This window comes from Leucopleurus acutus (genome assembly GCF_964270905.1).
Source record: "Leucopleurus acutus genome assembly, chromosome: 3".
NCBI classification, from domain to species: domain Eukaryota; kingdom Metazoa; phylum Chordata; class Mammalia; order Artiodactyla; family Delphinidae; genus Leucopleurus; species Leucopleurus acutus.
The window spans coordinates 64,193,013-64,212,622 of NC_139145.1; the positions used below are offsets into that span (position 1 = coordinate 64,193,013).

The 19,610-nt window shown below is 39.2% G+C and overlaps 1 protein-coding gene across 1 annotated transcript in view; it reads right to left on the bottom strand.

Moving 5' to 3' along the window:
• The window catches only part of DDX46 (DEAD-box helicase 46), a 62,287-nt gene that overhangs the window by 13,412 nt on the left and 29,265 nt on the right, over positions 1–19,610 (bottom strand). The window contains exons 14-18 of the mRNA XM_082836100.1: positions 15,798–15,962; positions 14,573–14,735; positions 5,000–5,193; positions 3,256–3,393; positions 2,792–2,941 (exon numbers count right to left, since the gene is read on the bottom strand). Of these exons, the coding sequence (XP_082692226.1) occupies positions 2,792–2,941; positions 3,256–3,393; positions 5,000–5,193; positions 14,573–14,735; positions 15,798–15,962 (810 nt within the window). The remainder of the gene's footprint in view (positions 1–2,791; positions 2,942–3,255; positions 3,394–4,999; positions 5,194–14,572; positions 14,736–15,797; positions 15,963–19,610) is intronic.

Sequence of the window (19,610 nt, forward strand, 5' to 3'; positions counted from 1 at the left end):
GAAGAGGAGGAGAAGGGGAAAGGAAAGGGAGGAGAGGGGAGAGAGGGAGGGAGGGAGGGAGGGAGGGAGGAAGGAAGGAAAGAAAGAAACAGAGATACAAGGCTGCAAGAACCACTTCCGCAGACTCCTGAGTGGTACAGATACATCCCAATTCAGTAAATGAAGAACATGTGCTGTCAAGACAGAGCAGACAATTTGATGCAGCTGCTTGCTCCAGGGCCAAGGCCTTAAGGCCAAATTATGTACACTGCAATGAAAGAGGCTGGACGAAGGGCAATAACTCAAGACCAGTGGACATCTAAAAATACAGTCAGTGGTTCCCAGGGCAAATGCTGCAACAGGGTTCCTAAAATTCTTCCCAACTTCAAAAATGCAATTGGATTTATCTAAAAAACTGGGTAAGAGAATCAGGAAAAAAAGCCTTTATTGTTTTTTTCCTTCAAGGAAGGAAAGAAATGAAGGTTGATTTCCCCATCAAAGCAAGAGCAATGCTGAAAATTAGGCTAATATTTTAAATCTCAAATGAAGAGCAAGCTTTTTTCAGGGTTTAAAATTACTTAGGTTAATTTAGAAAGACCTTTTACTGAAATGGAAACAGACAACTTATCTTCTTTTTAAAATATTTGTTATCTAATAAGGGGTTTGAGTTACCAACTACTTTTAAACTAACATTTAAATAACCCTTTTAAATTAAACAGCATACATGGCGTTAAAATCCAAAACAAATGCATAAATCAGGAATGGGGAAGGTATATGGAGCTAGGTGAAAGGGGTAACTTTACTTTTAACTTTATTCACTTTAGTATTGCTCTATTTTTTTTACAAAACTTATATAATATTTTAACAAGAAGGAAAAAATCAACATATTTCATTATGAGATTTTTAAAAAATGTTTAAGTAACATAAAAAAACTGAGGTGGTTTTAAAAACAATGCCACATATTCTTTAATACTCTTCCCTCCAAGAGGTGAAGCCTCTCCTTAAATGTGGGCTGGACTTAGTGATTTGATTCTAACAGACAAAAAAAAAGTGGAAAAGCCAGTATGTAACTTCAGAGACTAGTCATAAAAGGTACTAAGGCTTCCTCTTTGCTCTCTCTTAGATCACTGATTCTGGGGGAGCCAGCTGCCATGCTGTAAGGACACAAATGCAGAGTGAAAAACAGAGGCATCCTACCAACATTAAAGTGACTGAGCCATCTTGGAAGAAGATGGTCCTGCATCAGTGAAGCCTTCAGATAACTGCAACCTGGGACAACAGCTTGACTGCAACCTCATGAGACCCTAAGTAAGAACTACTTGGCTAAACTGCTCCTGATTTCCTAACCCTCAGGAATCATGAGATAATAAATGTTTACTGTTTTAACCTACTAAGTTTTGGATTGATTTGTTACATGGTAACAAATAACTAAAATATTGACTTAATTGAATTTTAAGCCAGTATGGTATGCTAGTAAGAAATGGCCTAGAGTTAATAGGAGACCTTGGTCTGGTCCTGGCTGTGCTTAACAGCCAGTGTGGTCATTTCCTGAAATGCCAAGATCAGACTGAATTCCTGATTTCCTAAATTGTGTTCTGAGCTAAGGTTTAACAGGGTATGTTTCAAAAACAACAAAAAAAAAGTTCTATGATCAAATATCAAATGTGTTGGAAGATTTCTGTGTCAAATAAAGTTAAATAAGATTATCTTATTAATGACTTTTCACATCCTTTGATAGGATACCACTAATAGTGGTATATACTAGGCAGATTTTCCAAAATTATTTTATAATGAAAACATCTAAAGCTCAAGATCCTGGGATTAGGGCTCCAAAGAATACTCTGGGAAACCCTTAACTTGCTGAGTCCTCAGGGTCCCTTTTCACTGGGTTACAAATAATTCCGTAAGCTAAGAACATGGGCTTTGAAGTAAGAACAGGATGGGTATAGATCCCAGCTCCTCCCCTTAACAGCTATGCAAATCTGAAAAGGTTATTTCTTTCTAAGCCTCAGTCTCCTCAATTATAAAATGGGAATACTCTGAGTATTCACTCATCTAGCTATTGTGAGGAAGTAAATGAAATAATCCCTGTAAAGCACTTTGCACAGGACATGGCACTTAGTAGAACTCAATAAATGTTGACTATTATTATTACTAAGGATGTTGTATAACAATTAAATTGTAAAAGATTAAAAAATAATATTAGTACCAATGATGTTAAAGATACAGGGAGCCAGGCACTCTTATATAACACTATTGTGAGTGCAAACTGGTACTCACCTTGCAGGAGAACAATCTGACAACGTTTTAAGACCAAATTAGATATACCCTTTGGCCTAGCAATTCCATTTATACATTCATCCTCAAGACTTAATGCGACGAATGTGCAAGGTTTAATGTTCAAGAATGAGCGATGAAGTACAGTAAAGTATATTCCAAATAAAAAATATATGGAAACAAACATGTTTGTTTCCATATATTCAAAAATAGGGATTTGATTCATTAAACAGTGGAACATCCATATAATGAAATATGTAACCAAAGAATAGCATAAGAGTGAATTTACTAAAAGGGAAGACTTCAACATAGGACTATTGTAAAGATTATAAAGCAGTATGATCTCATTTTTATGAAAATACAGAAATACAGGCATATGTGAATACGTCTGTATACATAGAAAAAAACGGAGAAGGGTACACAACGAAAAGTTTCCAGTAACTTGCTAACTAAACAAGCCTATGGTAAAACCTCCAGTACCAAAGGAATAATTGTTTCAACCGGTAAGAATAAGGCTTAGAACAACAATACTTACATCAACTGCAGCATCCTCATCATCCGAATCTTGAAGACCAAGAGCAGCTTTTTGTAACTTCTTTCTCTCATTTGCCAAAGCTTGTTCTGTTTCATCAAACTTGAATCCCTTACCAGAGAACCCACTACTCTTTTTAATTATTTTCCCTTCCTTTCAAGGAAAAACAAGAAAGTTAATTTCATAATAAAAAACTTTAATATTCAGGAATTTATGGCAATTAAATATTTTTCAAGGTAGTGTATGACAATGTAACAAAAACATTTCATCTAGCATGTGAGAAAAAGGAACTCTATGTAGACTATAAAAAATACTAAGTTGAAGCAAAAGGGAGCATTTTGTTTTCACTCCTTTCCCTTCCTCACTAAAGAGATAAGTGAAAATAATCCTATCAAGATTTACAGGTATTAAATATTCAAGATCTAGAACACAATGACTTGCATAAAAATGAGACTTAAAAAACTCACAGCTTTCTGTTGATCTTTGAAATCACTCCAAAGTTTCTCTAGATCAGGTGGCACTGCAGTCCCTGACAATTCAAGGGCTTTAATTATGTCACCAGCATACCGAGCCTGATCTTCTGTGATGAAAGTATAGGCGAAGCCCTAGTGAATGATGAAAAAGTGATACTATTAAACACTAACAAGATGAATCCTCCTTAGATCACAAATAAGATAAAATCTGAGTCACCTAATATACCCTCTTTAAGATGACTCCATTACTAAAGAATTTCAAAGACCACAAAAGAGTCCTACCAAATTCTTTAATGGTTCAAAGTGAAATACCTAAGTTTAATATTTAAAAATAAGCAAAACCAGAAAATTTCTAATCTTTTTATGCATAAAGGGAAATACATGTGATTTTTACATAAATGTACAACTCCACTGTCATAAGTATTAACTTTAATATATCTTATTTCTCCCTTTTTGCTTGCATTCCCTTCCTCCACTACCTACTGCACCTCTCTACCCCAGCTAACCTGTATTAACGTCCTAGAATACAGCTTCCCATATTTTTTAAAGACCAATTAAAAGATATAAAAACATACACACATGTATATCTGATATGTTTTTAACATATACAAAAATGAAGTCAGCTACATCACTTCCCTGGGATTCTCTAAAGCCTAAGGATGCAGGTGTCCCCAGCAGCTTTTTGGTTCAGGCAAGAGAAAGACTGGAGTTGTAAGTAGAGGAATAGCAAACTACAATTAGATTGCCATCTTCACAAAACGCTCTACCCTACCAGTGAACTGTTATAAATTTTAAAACATGATTTAATATTTTATTTCAGGAGTACCTAGTTACCAGATTTGACCCATGGCCTACTTTTATACGACCCATGAACTAAAAGTGTTATTACATTTTTTAGGGTTGTGTACACACGTACACACACACACACCCCCGATGTGACAGAGACGGCGTGTGGCCCAAAAAGGCTACAATTTTAACTACCTGGCCCTTTACACAAAAAGTTTCCCAAATCCACAGAATAACTCAGGTTAAAAGAATAAATGCCATCACTACTTATTAGCTATGTAAATTTGTCAAGTAACAATGTCAGTGTGCCTCAACTTTTCTCATCTGTTAAAAGGGGTAATATTATCTACCTCAAATGGAATTTGTGAGAATAAAATGAGATGATATATGTAAAGCACTCAGAACAGTGGGGGGCATTTAATAAATACTCCATAAATATAACCTATTAATATTATTATTGCTTCAGTATGTAGAAATGTCCATGGTTGTAATATCAAATATATCACCATCAGTGCTTCCATCAGTGCTGCCTTCAAAAAGAAAGAGTTAGAACTATATACTTAACAGAATACAAATAAGTCAAAAAAGCAAATTCATGTGTATAGGGGGGTGAGAACAGGGGTGATAGGTGTGGGCTGAGTGTATTTCATGATCCCTTATTTTAAAAAAAGCAATGAAAGATCTTGAACTATATGCATGTATGTATATACAGAAATTTTTAGGTGGGGAAAAATACCTTTTGGGGACACAAATGGTTAACACTATCTGCCTACAGAGAACAGCACTTAAGACATATATATGTATATAAATGATGAACATCAACTATTCCCCATACTCTGATGATGAAGGATTTTCAGAATGTCCCCATAACTCCTATTATCTCTTTATAATCATAAAGAAACCCTTGTATTTTAACATAATAGAAATCAACTTTAAAAGCAATTATTTTTACTTTGTTGCCTGCTCTTCCAGTCCGTCCTGCTCTGTGCACATAATCCTCATAATGGTTGGGGCAGCTATAATTTACTACAAGAATCAGATGTTTCACATCTAGGCCTCGGGCAGCAACAGACGTAGCAACAAGAAGTTTGCAGGTCCCATTCTTAAAATCATTTATGATGCTATCTCTGTCATATTGATCAATGCCTGCAAGTAAATTAAAGAGTTGTAAAACCACATATTCAAGTTAAATTTTCCATTTCCTCTGACATTCAGACAAAGAAGTTAAACACGGGGTAAAGAACAAATCCAACTTATATTGACCACATGTCCAACAACTACCATATAGAAAGTAAAAGACTTGGCGGGGGGTTGGTGAGGAGTGATAAATTAGGAGTTTGGGATTAAAATATACACACTACTATATATAAAATAGATAATCAACAAGGATCTACAGTATAGCATAGGAAACTATACTCAACATCTTATAATAACCTATAATTGAAAAGAATCTAAAAGAGAATAGATATAATGTATAACTGAATCATTTTGCTGTGCACCTGAAACTCAACACTGTAAATCAACTACATTTCAATAAAAAAATAAAAAAAAAAAAAGACTACGGAAATTTAATGGCAAGATGAAAAGTTATTGCTATTTATGAATTCCAAATCTGCCCTGTTTTGCCCCCTTTCTTACATATAAGGCTTATCACTCCAGAAGCCCAACCTCAGAATCACTAACCTATATCTCTTATGGGGGCAAATGGGAAAAAGGCAGGTACATTCAGCCGATATTGGCAGGATTCAGATCTTTCTAATTCTCTCATAGGTTATTTAGAGCCTTGCTCCTCACAGTGTTGTCCCAGGGACCAGGAGCAGCATCACATGAGAGCTTGTTAGAAATGGAGAATCTCAGATCCTACCCCCAAACTACTGAGTCAGATTCTGCATTTTAACAAGATCCACAGGTGATTACATATGCACATTAAAGTTTATGGTGCACTGCTTAAAAAGTACCCAACTGGATCTCTCTTTAAAATTTGTTACTCAAAGAGCCTCAGGATGAGTGACAAAGCAGAGCATAAAATACCAAAATGTTCTTTTACAAAATGTCCAGGCCACAAATATACTTTATGATGGGGTACCTGGGAATCTCTAGTATCAGTGAAGGGAATGGGATAAATTCTCAAACCTTGAAATTCATTTTTGCAGCAAGAGATATTCTAACATTCCTTAAAACCTGTGTTTAACATATACAGAACATTTAGCATCTAAATATTTATCAATATTAATTTATATTACCTAAAGTTTTAAATGTACTCTTCAAAGACTTAATTATGGAAAATATTTGGATCTTATCTCAAAGAAACTAGGATCCAACATTGTACCCAAAAACCTCATAAGAAAAATTAGTGGAATCAGTAATAATACACATTACGTTTATAATTTTAAAATACCACAACTTTTAGTGTAGACTGAGGTATCCTGACACATACGTGCAGTAGGGTTAGTAGTTAATGGCAGCAACCATTAACCCTCTTCCTTTTTAACATAACCTCAATTTTGTTATCCACCCAACACATGGTCACATATATTAAACCAGAGATGAGCCTAATTCTCAGTCTTAGGAGGTGAGTAATGATTAGTGTAAACTAGCCCTTCTCAAACTTTCTGTGCTCAGGTTGTCTGTGCACTCTTAAAATTAATAAGAACCAGACCCAGAGAGCTTTAGTTTATCTAGGTCATCTCTATCAATATTTAATGTATTAGAAACTAGAACTGAGGAAAATTTTAAATATTTATTAACTTATTTAAAAATAATAAAACAATTACATGCTAAAAAAATATATTTTTGTGAAAAGTAACTTTTCCAAAACAATAAAAATAAGGCGCTTCACATTTTTGCAAATCTCTTTGATGTCTGGCTTAATAGAAGATAGTTGGAGTCTCATATCTTCTGCATTCAATCTGTTGCAATTTAACACGCTGTGCAACCTCTAGAAAGCTATACTACGTATACACTGATGAAAGAATGAAAGTGAAAAAGGCAAATAACTTGGTGGGGTTATTATGGAAATATTTTTGACTTCATGAAACCCCTGAAAATCTCAGAAACCTCAGGGGTGCAAGGATAAATACATTAAGAACTATTTGTCATTCCCTTGTCTTTGAATGAATTAGGCATAAACATGTGAAGCAATTCTGACCAAAAATATAAAAGAAGTACAGACAGGGGATTATGGGGTAAAATTTCCTTATATATATAAAAAAATACACATTTACATCAAGGTAGGGGAAAATCTTATAGACTAACCCTCCTGTGGGTAACAACTATGAATTCTGGACAAAATATAAAGAACTAACTACCTGAAGGCACCAGAGAGTGACTAAAAGAAGGCAGAAACTGGAAGGGAGTTGACACCTGGAAGAATGCAATGGCACTGGTTGAGTTTACAGGATTTTACTTTTTTATTTTAAACTTTCTGTTTGGGAGCGGGCCCTGAGCAGCCCAGGTAGGGAAGTCAAAACGTGAATAGAAACAGTCTTACTGACAAGAAGAAACAAGAAGAAAGCATTCAGGATAAACTCAGGACCAGAAAAGAGGGGATAAATCCCAGAAAGAACAACAGAGCAGGCACATCCAACAGTGCATAAAAACACTGTCCAAGGACTTCCCTGGTGGCGCAGTGGTTAAGAATCTGCCTGCCAATGTAGGGGACATGGGTTTGAGCCTGGGTCCGGGAAGATCCCACATGCCGTGGAGCAACTAAGCCCATGCACCACAACTACTGAAGCCCATGAACCCTAGGGCCCACGCACCACAACTACTGAGCCCACATGCCGCAAGTACTGAAGCTCACGGCATCTAGAGCCCATGCTCCGCAACGAAAGAAGCCACCACACCGCAACAAAGCCCCCGCTCACTGCAACTAGAGAAAGCCCGGGTGCAGAAACGAGGAAGGGAGGGAGGGAGGAAGGAATAAAATTAAAAACAAAAAAAACACTGCCCAAATATCTGACACCTGAACTATACATGGGGCAGAATCCAAGTAGCCCAGCTCTGGCTGAAAGAAATTATTAGATATTTCAGAGGTTGCCCAACAAGAAAGACAGTTTCAAATATGGATTCAGCCAAGTTAATACCCTATTTAAAAAAAAAAAAACAAAAACCTTAAATAAAACATAAGAGAATTCAGACTCTACAAGGTATCATTCACAAAGGCCAGTATACAAACCAAAATAACTAGACATACAAAGAAACAGAAAACTATAAAACAAAATGAAAAGAAAAGATAATAGAAACTGACTTCAGATGACCAAGACATAATTAACAGTCAAAGATTTTAAAGCAACTATTGTAATTGTGATCAAGGAAAAAAACTTTTAAATGCTTATAATGAATGGCTAGGAAACTGAATTAGAGAATCAGTAAAATATAAAAGAGAGTCCACAGGAAATTCTAGAACTAAAAAAAAAATTGAATTAAAAAATTCACTGAATGGGCTTATTATTAGCAGATAAGAGATGGCCAAAAACACACAGTGAACTTAAGACAGAGTCAAAGAAATTATTCAGTCTTAGAAAGAAAAAAGATTGTAACACAAAGACTGAACATAGCATCAGTGATACGTGAGACAGAATCAAAAGGCTGAACATACACACAATTGGAGTCCCAAAAAGAGAGGAGAGAATAGGCCAGTAAAACAATCAATCAATCAATCAATCAAGAAATAACAGTCAAAGGACTTCCCTGGTGGCAGAGTGGATAAGACTCCACACTCCCAGTGCAGGGGGCCCAGGTTCAATCCCTGGTAAGGGAACTAGATCTCACACGCATGCCGCAACTAACAGTTTGCATGCAACAACTAAGGAGCCTGCCTCCCGCAACTAAGACCCAGTGCAACCAAATTAATTAATTAATTATTTTTAAAAAAGAAATAACAGTCAAGAATTTCCCAAATTAGATGCAAGACATAAATTTACAGATTCTAGAAGGTGGTAAACCCGAAGGAGAATACAAAGAAAATCATATCTAAATCAACTTACCATATGACCCAGCTATCCCATTCCTGGTTATCTACCCTTGAGAAATGAAATGTTCACACAAAAATCTGGACTTACATATTTAATAGCAGCTCTATTCATAATTGTCTAAAACTGGAAACAACCCAAATGTCCTTCAACAGATAAATACACAAACAGTAGTACATCCACACAAAACATACTATTAGATAATAAAAAGAAATGAACAATGCAACAACTTGAATGAATCTCAAAGCCATCATGCTGAGTGAAAAAAAAGCCAACTGCAAAAAGCTGTATAATGTATGACTGCATTTATAAACATTCTTATAAGAGCACATCAGTGGTTTCCAGGGGCTATGTACGAGAGGAAAGAGAACCTTAGAGTTACTCTGCATAGGGATAGGACAAGGGAGTCTTGGGGGGTGAGGGAACTATTCTGTATCCTGATTATGGTGAATCCTTTGGGATGGTTAAAACAGCCAAAAAGCTGGAAGTAGCCCAGGTGACCAACAGAAATGACTAAAAAAACTATGATATACTTATACACTGGAGTATTACTCAGCAATAAAAGGGAAGAGCTGTTACATCCAACATGGATGAAAATTCAAAAATATATGCAGAGTCAAAGATACCTGACACAAAACCGTCCATAATGTATGGTTCCATTTATCTGGAATTCTAAAACAGGTAAAGTTGGGAAAAAAATGTAAAAAGTGGTGGCAGGGACTGAGGGAAATTTCTGAGGTTATATCTTAACAGAGGTTTGGGTTTCACAACTTACATTTGTCAAAACTCATCAAATGGCACACTCAGGATCTGTACATTTCACTATAGTTTACTTACAGATGTTTTATTTAAAAAAATTTTGAACTAGTGTTAATCATGTGCACACTGAAGTGAAATGTGCTGATGCTGCAACGTATTCTGAAATGTATCAAAAAACTAAGAAAGGGCTTCCCTGGTGGCGCAGTGGTTAAGAATCCCCCTGCCAATGCAGGGGACACGGTTTCCAGCCCTGGTCTGGGAAGATCCCACATGCCACGGAGCAACTAAGCCCGTGCACCACAACTACTGAGCCTGCGCTCTAGAGCCTGCAAGCCACAACTACTGAAGGCTGCGCGCCAAGAGCCTGTGCTCCACAACAAGAGAAGCCACCGCAATGAGAAGCCCGCACACCACAACAAAGAGTAGCCCCCACTCGCTGCAACTAGAGAAAGCCCACACACAGCAACGAAGACCCAACACAGCCAAAAATTATAAATAAATAAAAAGAAATTTATTTTTTAAAAAAACTAAGAAAAATTGAGGAGTGGGTAAAAGGACAGATGGCTAAAGATGTGACATAAATATAACAAAATGCTAATTGTAGAATCTAGTATTAGATATTCAAGGGTGTTAATGATATAGTTTTCTCACATTTTCTGTGTTTGAAATTTTGGTAGTAAAAATGAGGGGGAAAAAAAGCCATAGATATATGGAAAATAGTCTTCCTCCTCTGGAAGCTGTCAAATCTGGAAGTGATGACTGAGCCTGCAGAAGGCTTTTTGCTGCCATAAAGAAAGCTTAGCTTAATAACTAAGTTATTATGCTCAAGATGGCAGTATAGAAACTACAATATGGTAACACTGAGCTACTGCAGAGTGAAGCAATTCTGGAATCATTTTCTGTTTTTTTCTTCTTTGGCCACACCTTGCAGCATGTGGCCTCTTAGTTCCCCAACCAGGGATAGAACCCAGGCCCCCTGCAGTGGAAGCGCAGAGTTTTAACCACTGGACCACCAGGGAAGTCCCCTGGAATCATTCTGCCATGGGATTTCATGTTTTATAAAATAATAAATATTCCTCATGATTTATGGCAGCTGAGTTCATATTTTCTGTTACTTGCAGAGAACCAAAAGGAAAAGTAACTGATATTAATAGTACACATCAGGGCTTCCCTGGTGGCACAGGGGTTGAGAGTCCGCCTGCCGATGCAGGGGACACGGGTTCGTGCCCCGGTCCAGGAAGATCCCACATGCCGTGGAGCGGCTGGGCCCGTGAGCCATGGCCGCTGGGCCTGCGCGCCCGAAGCCTGTGCTCCGCAACGGGAGAGGCCACAACAGTGAGAGGCCCGCGTACCGCAAAATAAATAAATAAAATTAGGCAAGAGAGTAACATTATTTAAAAAAAAAAAATAGTACATGTCAAAAGTCTCATTGAAGCATTTTGCCTTATTTTAAAATGTCTCTGTTTTCATATATCATAAACACCTGAAAGTAGAAACCATTGTGCTACTTTCCTAATTTCAGCAATATTTACTATATTAAATGCAGGTTGCATCTTTAAGGAATTTTAAAATTATTCATTATTAGTGCAAAAATGAAGAAATGGATGACTGACAGAATAGAAATTATAGCCATGGTTTAATGACAGTATTTTCAGATTTCTTCTTTCATTTTTTAACCCAGTTTAGAGGAAAGTTTAGAGGAATGCAGGTATGTGATAAATAAAAAATAGAGTATTAAGAACAATATGCTCTCCACATATTTTGTTCATAAACTACAATTACCCAGCCTTTGTGCTCTAACTAAAAAAGTCAAGCAACCATGGAATGCTCTGATTGTTGAACTGAGAAAATTGTCTCAGGTTAAGAAAACCAGGAGTGGGCAGAACACATCATCCACTCTCCAACCTCCTGCCTCCCTTTATCTCTTCACTAGACCTGAAGACTAGAGAACTACAGATGGCTCTGAAGAAGTGGCAGCACTCAGAGTGTCTCTGAGCTTCCTTCTCACTATTCCGAAGAGTAAGCAGGAATAAACAGCTATTATTCAATTAAGCGATAGGTTCTGCAAATCAGCCTGACTGCCCCTTTATGGAGATCAATCTTAGAAGAACAGAAATACCACAATCTCCATCTTACAAATGAACAAGTCCAGGATTTTCTGTCATTTGGTCACAATCCAGAGTCAGCAGCATCTTGCAGTTGCAATAATCCTAGCAGGAAGAATGGACTAAATGTTTTGTAGTTTGTATTCTTCTTTCTTCTAAAGGGGCACACAATTGTATGCATTTCAGACATACTAACACCCACACTTCTCACAACTAATGCTATTATACTATGTATTATGCATGAAATGCACATTAATTACATGTGCACATTAGGAATTTCATGGTTACACCTTTAAAAAAAAAAATTCTTCAAAAGCCCTACATAGGGCTTCCCTGGTGGCGCAGTGGCTGAGAGTCCGCCTGCCGATGCAGGGGACACGGGTTCATGCCCCGGTCGGGGAAGATTCCACATGCCACGGAGAAGCTAGGCCCATGAGCCATGGCCGCTGAGCCTGCACGTCCAGAGCCTGTGCTCCGCAACGGGAGAGGCCACAACAGTGAGAGGCCCGCGTACCGCAAAAAAAAAAAAAAGCCCTACATAATTTCATGCTGCGGAGCAACTAAGCCCGTGCACCACAACTACTGAGCCTGCGCTCTAGAGCCCGCGAGCCACAACTGCTGAGTCCACGTGCCACAACTACTGAAGCCCGGGCGCGTAGAGCCCGTGCTTCGCAACAAGAGAAGCCACTGCAATGAGAAGCCCGTGCACCACAACGCAGCGTACATAGCCCCCACTCGCCACAACTGGAGAAAGCCTGCACTCAGCAACGAAGACCCAACACAGCCAAAAATAAATAAATATATTTATTTTTCAAAACACGTAACTCACAACTTTAAAAATAAATAAAGAAAAGGAAAACACAACGAGTCATTTTCAAATATTAAAAGTTAACCAAATACATATCCTCAAAGCCCTTTTAATTGCATTCCACATGAAGCCTTATGTGGTAGATTGTATTTTCCAAAGACGGCAGCAAAAGCATGTCCTATCCCACATACTCCTCTGCATATCGAATGACATTTTCCCATAAGGCAGTGGAGTCTATGACTCCATTCCCTTGAACGTGGGCCAGTCTAGTGACTATTCTGACCTACAGAATATGGTGGAAATAAAATTTCTACCACTTCCCAGTATCCTCCTTAACTGTCTTGGCAGCTTCTGGTTCTTGCCTTCTGGCCAAGCAGCCTCACAGAGAGGCTCACAAGGGAAAGAGTCAGGACTCCTGGCCAACAGCCTGACTGAGCTCTCAGTCAAGAGCCAATACCAACTTGTCAGCTGCCTAAGTAAGGCAAATTGGAAATGGATCCCCAACCCCAACTGAGCCATCCGAGTAGACAGAGCATGAAAGAGAGACTAGTTATGTGCTAAGAACTACACAAATTGCAGATTCATTAAAAAAGAAAAAAAAAAAGACTGTTGCCACTAAATTTGGGGGTGGTTTGTCACAAAGCCATATTGCCAGAACACTTGGTTAGTGAGTTTAATTCAAACTGTCTCTGTTCCATATGTTTAGTGTTCTAAGTCCCACATATATATAACAATGGCGATATTACACAGAAATTAATTAAAGCTCTAATGTGAATCATAATAAAAACCTCTAGGTAGCATGGTACAATGGAAAGAATAGAACATAAATCAAAAATTTTAAGTGCATAGAAACCAAGCCTATCGATCTGCGCCTGCGTGACCAGCTGAGTTGGCCTCTGGAGACTGCAGATAAGCCGACCTTGCCTAGACAACCGAGTGAGAGGTACCCCGGTGATTAGTGATTTCCTGCTGCCTCCTCACACAGTACCTGGGATTCTCATGACAGCAGTGATTGGTGAGGGGCTTGACCAAGGGAGCTCCCTTATCTCCCTCCAGTAGCAGTTAAGCTCATGGAGTGTGGACCCACCCAGGCTGGGTTCCAGTTCTGGCTCCACCATTTTCTGTGTCATCCTGGCAAAGTTTCTTAACCTCACTATGCCTCAGTTCCATCTTAAAATAAAAATATCTTAAAAGACAATAATGGTACGTACAGCGTAGGGTTGCTTTGGGGATTAAATGAGTTATACTAAAGCACTGAGGCATTTCCTGGCACGTGGAAAGCTCTCTAAGGCAATTGCAGTTCTTTGATGTCTCAGTCTGCTTTTAGTTTGCGGATTTGGGAAAGTCATCAGAGACCATGCCCCTCCTCTGTTTCAGAAACTCCAAAGGCTCCCTTTGATTACAGCAGGGGCTCCAAAGTGATGGTGCAGGGTGAGGGGGTGGGGGGGAAGAGGTAACATAGGGTGGGTGTGATATGATACATTGGGGGAGTGGGAAGAAAATACTAGAATATTTCTAATTTTTGTGTTTTTTAATTTCTTATTTGTGTGTTAATGTTTATAAAGAGCATATTACATTAGTTGTACATATAAATAACTTGTAAATAAATATTGGGGGTTTGGGCTGAAAAAAAAAATTTAAGTTCAATTCCTCCTTAGCTGATTAATGGTTATGGAATTTGATCAAACCAATATGTTGTTGTCTTATTTTCTTTATCGCTAAGATGAAATAAAATAATGCTTACCCACCCCCACAGAACTGTTGTGAATGAAAAATGACATGGATGACATAAAATTTACTGCTAAATTAGAGACAAAGGAAATACACAGCACAGTGCTTGGCTAAGTTAAGTACTTAACAGAGACTTCATTAAACGTTACCTCCATGAAGAGACATGCAAGGGTAAGAAGCTCTCATTAAATCTTTCAGAAGACCATCAGCATGTTCCTGCTTATCCACAAATATAATGACAGATCCTGATTCTTGATAATGGCCTAGAAGTTCAAGTAGCTTCAAGAATTTCTTTTCTTCTTCAATTACAATCTGAAAACACATTGTACCAAGTTAATGGAGTAAAAACCCAAATACATTTCATGAACAAAAATATTCATTTTATTTGTGGCAAATAAATAAACATCTTCCTATAACTTTAGGAAGGGGTAGGAAAATGTTGATTTTAATTGATAAACCACTAAGACCAAAAAAATAATTGTAACTTTCAGAGACTAAGAGGCTTACAAATGTGGACAGATGATCATCTGTTCTCTCTCTTTTTTTTTTTAATTTTTGCGGTACGTGGGTCTCTCACTGTTGTGGCCTCTCCCGTTGCGGAGCACAGGCTCCGGACGCGCAGGCTCAGCGGCCATGGCTCACGGGCCCAGCCGCTCTGCAGCATGTGGGATCTTCCCAGACCGGGGCACGAACCCACGTCCCCTGCACTGGCAGGCGGACTCTCAACCACTGTGCCACCAGGTAAGCCCCTTTCTCTGACTCTTAACTTCACATCCTATTAACCAAAGAATAACATAGGTATGTGACATTTTATCACCAGCCTACCACTTCTGGTGAAAAAAACTAAAAGAGCATTTAAACAGACAGTTCCATGGAAGAGCAAATTCAACTATACTTGGTAGGGCTCTCCTGGTGGCACAGTGGTTAAGCATCTGTCTGCCAATGCAGCGGACACAGGTTTGAGCCCTGGTCCAGAAAGATCCCACATGCTGTAGAGCAACTAAGCCCATGTACCACAACTACTGAGCCTGCGCACTAGAGCACGTGAGCCACAACTACTGAAGCCCGCACGCCTAGAGCCTGTGCTCCACAAGAGAAACCACCACAATGAGAAGCCCATGCACCGCAACAAAGAGTAGCCCCCACTCACCACAACTAGAGAAAGCCTGCATGCAGCAGTGAAGACCCAATGCAGAAATAAATGAATAAATAAAATTTTAAATATATATATATATTTCATAAAATGTTAAAGGCTGCAGTTGATACGTACTATTTAATTTTAGAAATTATCTGCCTACATGACAACGATCCCAAAAGGATGACACAGTGCCTAAACATACAGGGAACTGGGGGTTTCCTAAGGACTGTACGCACCACTTGTTGCTCCACATCTGAGCAAACCACACTTCTGCCTCCAACCTGCACTTCAATGGGTTTACTCAGGATTCTGCGAGCCAAGGCCTCCATAGCTCTGGGGAAAGTAGCTGAAAACATAACTGTCTGTCGGTCAGGACGAACATTATCCACAATGCGCATGACCTGAGAAAACATTACAAATAAGCATGGTGAGTGTAGTCTCCAAAAACTGTAGGATGGTAAAACCAAGTAGAAGGAACTTTTGAAAACATCTATTCAGTGACTTTTAAATGTGTTACCTTAGAATATCATCATTGATTTTACCCTAAAATTTGCTCCTCTTATAGTTTCCCCCTCTCAAGATATGGCAACTCTAGTCATTTTGGTTTATGCCAAAAATCTAGGAGCCATCCGTAACTACTCTCTCTCTTACTCATCCCACACCCAATCCATCAACAAATTCAGTAGTCTTGATCTTCAAACTAAACCACAATGCACCTATTCCTCATTGATATTTCTGTTTTCCTCCAATTATTCAACACATTTTTACTGACCAACCATTATGTGCCAGGCATTGTTCTAAGTGCTTGGAATATGCAATAAAAATAGAGAAAAACTTGTCTTAATAGAGCTTATATTCTAATGAGGATGGACAAACAAATATATTATGTTACAAACGGTGATAAGAGCTACAGGAAAAAAAAGAACAATGATGGTGGACACACTGTTGAGGGAGTGGGATACAGGTACCAATTAACTACCTCAGTGTCTAAAGAGCCCTGGAGGAATCAGGGAGTTCTAGGATTCTTATGGCATAAACAAGCTAAAAAAGACATAATGAATAAAATTATTACTGATGGTTTCAAGAGAGACAGGGGTGAGTGGTCGGAAACTGGAAAGGGTAAAGGTCTTGCCAGGAATACACAGGACCACATTTCTACTCCAATCAAAGATGATGTGATATCTGTGAAATGGGCTGCCGTACCCAAGGCATGTGGAAATCCTGGGCTCCTGGTCCAAACCTCAACCATCTCTCATCTGGATTATTTCAATTGTCTCCTACCAGGTTTTCCTGCCTTTACTCCTGTCCAATCTGAAATCTATTCTCCACCCAGCAGCCAAATTGATGGCTTTAAAACTTATGCCAGTATTTTCAGTTAAAAATGTTTCAGTGTTGACAGCACACACTTACTTCTCTTCCCTTGAAAAACGCTGTAAAATGTAACAATACAGGGATTGTTTTAAAAAATTACACAAACCAACAAAGACCAAGAAAATAAGACAGGACACGATAGCAACAACATTTTGATTAAGTGGTACCTGACTTAGCAGACCCAAGAAAACTAAATCCTAAAATGGGAATGAACTAGACTTTCAACAAGTGGCTTCTCTTATACGCTATCCTGTTTCTCTTCTTCAGGAGGATTGCTCTTTACCACTTGGTCTTTACATAAATTTCAGAGTTAAGCTCTCTTTAATGTTTTCCAGTAAAGTTTCACAGTTTTCTCCAGATACATATTACACATCTTTGTCAAGTTTATTTTTTCAAGCTTTTGTAACTTACATGATTTCTAAAGTACATTTTCTAACTTACTGGGAAAAGAACTGCAAATGACCTTTCTTTACTGACTTTGTGTCCAGAAATTTTACTATTCTCTTTATCAATTCTAAAAATTTATCTGTAGATTATTTTGAGTCTTCTACAAAGATAGTCATATCATCTGCAGATAACACTTGTTTCTTCCTTTCTAAATATTATACCTTTTTCTTGCTTACTGTGCTAGGACCTCCAGCAAAGTGTTGAGTGAGTGTTCACTACCTAATTTTCTTTCTTATGTTAAAAGCTTCAAAGTTGCACCATTAGGTGTAAGGTTTGCTACAGGCTTATTCTGGTAGCTCCCTACTAGTCCTAGTGTGCTGAATTTTTAAACCATCAGTGAAATTTTATCAAATGCTTTTCTACATTATTTGAGCTAATACTATGGTTTTTCCCTCTATTCTGGTAACAGGGTGGACTACATTACTTGATTTTTCTAATGTTAAACCAGCCTTACATCCAAAGGATACTAACTTCGATATGATTAATGATCTATTTTAAACATTGCTATATTTGGTTCCTTAATATATTTTTTTAGGGGTTTTGCATCATTGTACATAAAACTGTAACATAACGTTTGATTTCTGTATCGATATTATATTGGCCTAAAAAATGGAATAGCTACTATGGAAAAGTTTGACAGTTTCTTAGAAAGTTAAACATAAATTACCATACAGGGGTGGGGAAGATGGCGGAAGAGTAAGACACCTTCCTCCCCACAGATACATCAGAAATACATCTACACGTGGAACAACTCCTACAGAACACCTACTGAACACTGGCAGAAGACCTCAGACCTCCCAAAAGGCAAGAAACTCCCCACGTACCTGGGTAGGGCAAAAGAATAAACAGAGACAAAAAAATAGGGATGGGACCTGCACCAGTGGGAGGGAACTGTGAAGAAGGAAAGGTTTCCACACGCTAGGAAGCCCCTTCACGGGCGGAGACTGCGGGTGGCGGAGGGGGAAAGCTTCGGGGCCACGGAGGAGAGTGCAGCCACAGGGGTGCGGAGGGCAAAGCGGAGAGATTCCCGCACAGAGGATCGCTGCCAACCAGCACTCACTAGCCCAAGAGGCTAGTCTGCTCACCCGCCGGGGCGGGCAAGGCTGGGAGCTGAGGCTCGGGCTTCGGTCGGAACATAGGGAGAGGACTGCAGGGAGAGGACTAGCGGCGTGAACACAGCCTGAAGGGGCTAGTGAGCCACGGCTAGCCGGGACGGAGTCCGGGGAAAAGTCTGGACCTGCCGAAGAGGCAAGAGACTTTTCTTCCCTCTTTGTTTCCCGGTGCACGAGGAGAGGGGATTAAGAGCGCCACTTAAAGGAGCTCCAGAGACAGGCGCGACTCGCGGCTAACAGCACGGACCCCAGAGACGGGCATGAGACGCTAAGGCTGTTGCTGCCGCCACCAAGAAGCCTGTGTGCGAGCACAGGTCACTATCCACACCTCCCTTCCGGGGAGCCTGTGCAGCCCGCCACTGCCAGGGTCCCGGGATCCAGGGACAACTTCCCCGGGAGAACGCACGGCGCGCCTCACACTGCTGCAACGTTATGTTGGCCTCTGCTGCCGCACGCTTGCCCCGCATTCCGTACCCTTCCCTCCCCGCGGCCTGAGTAAGCCAGAGCCCCCAAATCAGCGGCTCCTTTAACCCCATCCTGTCTGAGCGAAGAACAGACGCACTCCACCCTACATGCAGAGGCGGGGCCAAATCCAAAGGTGAGCCCCCCGGGAGCTGTGCAAACAAAGAAGAGAAAGGGAATGTCTCCCAGCTGCCTTAGGAACAGCGGATTAAATCTCCACAATCAACTTGATATATCCTGCATCTGTGGAATACATGAATAGACAACGAATCATCCCAAAATGAGGTGGACTTTGAGAGCAAGATTTATTATTTTTTCCCCTTTTCCTCTTTTTGTGAGTGTGTATACCTCTGTGTGAGATTTTGTCTATATAGCTTTGCTTTCACCATTTGTCCTAGGGTTCTATCCGTCCGTTTGTTTTTTTTTTTTACTTTAAAAAAACTTTTTTTCTTAATAATTATTTTTTATTTTAATAACTTTTATTTTATCTTACTTTTTTATTTTATCTTTTCTTTTCCTTCCTCCCTCCCTCCCTCCCTTCCTTTCTTTCTACTTTTTCTCCCTTTTATTCTGAGTCGTGTGGATGAAAGGCTCTTGGTGCTGCAGCCAGAATTCAGTGCTGTGCCTCTGAGGTGGGACAGCCAACTTCAGGACACT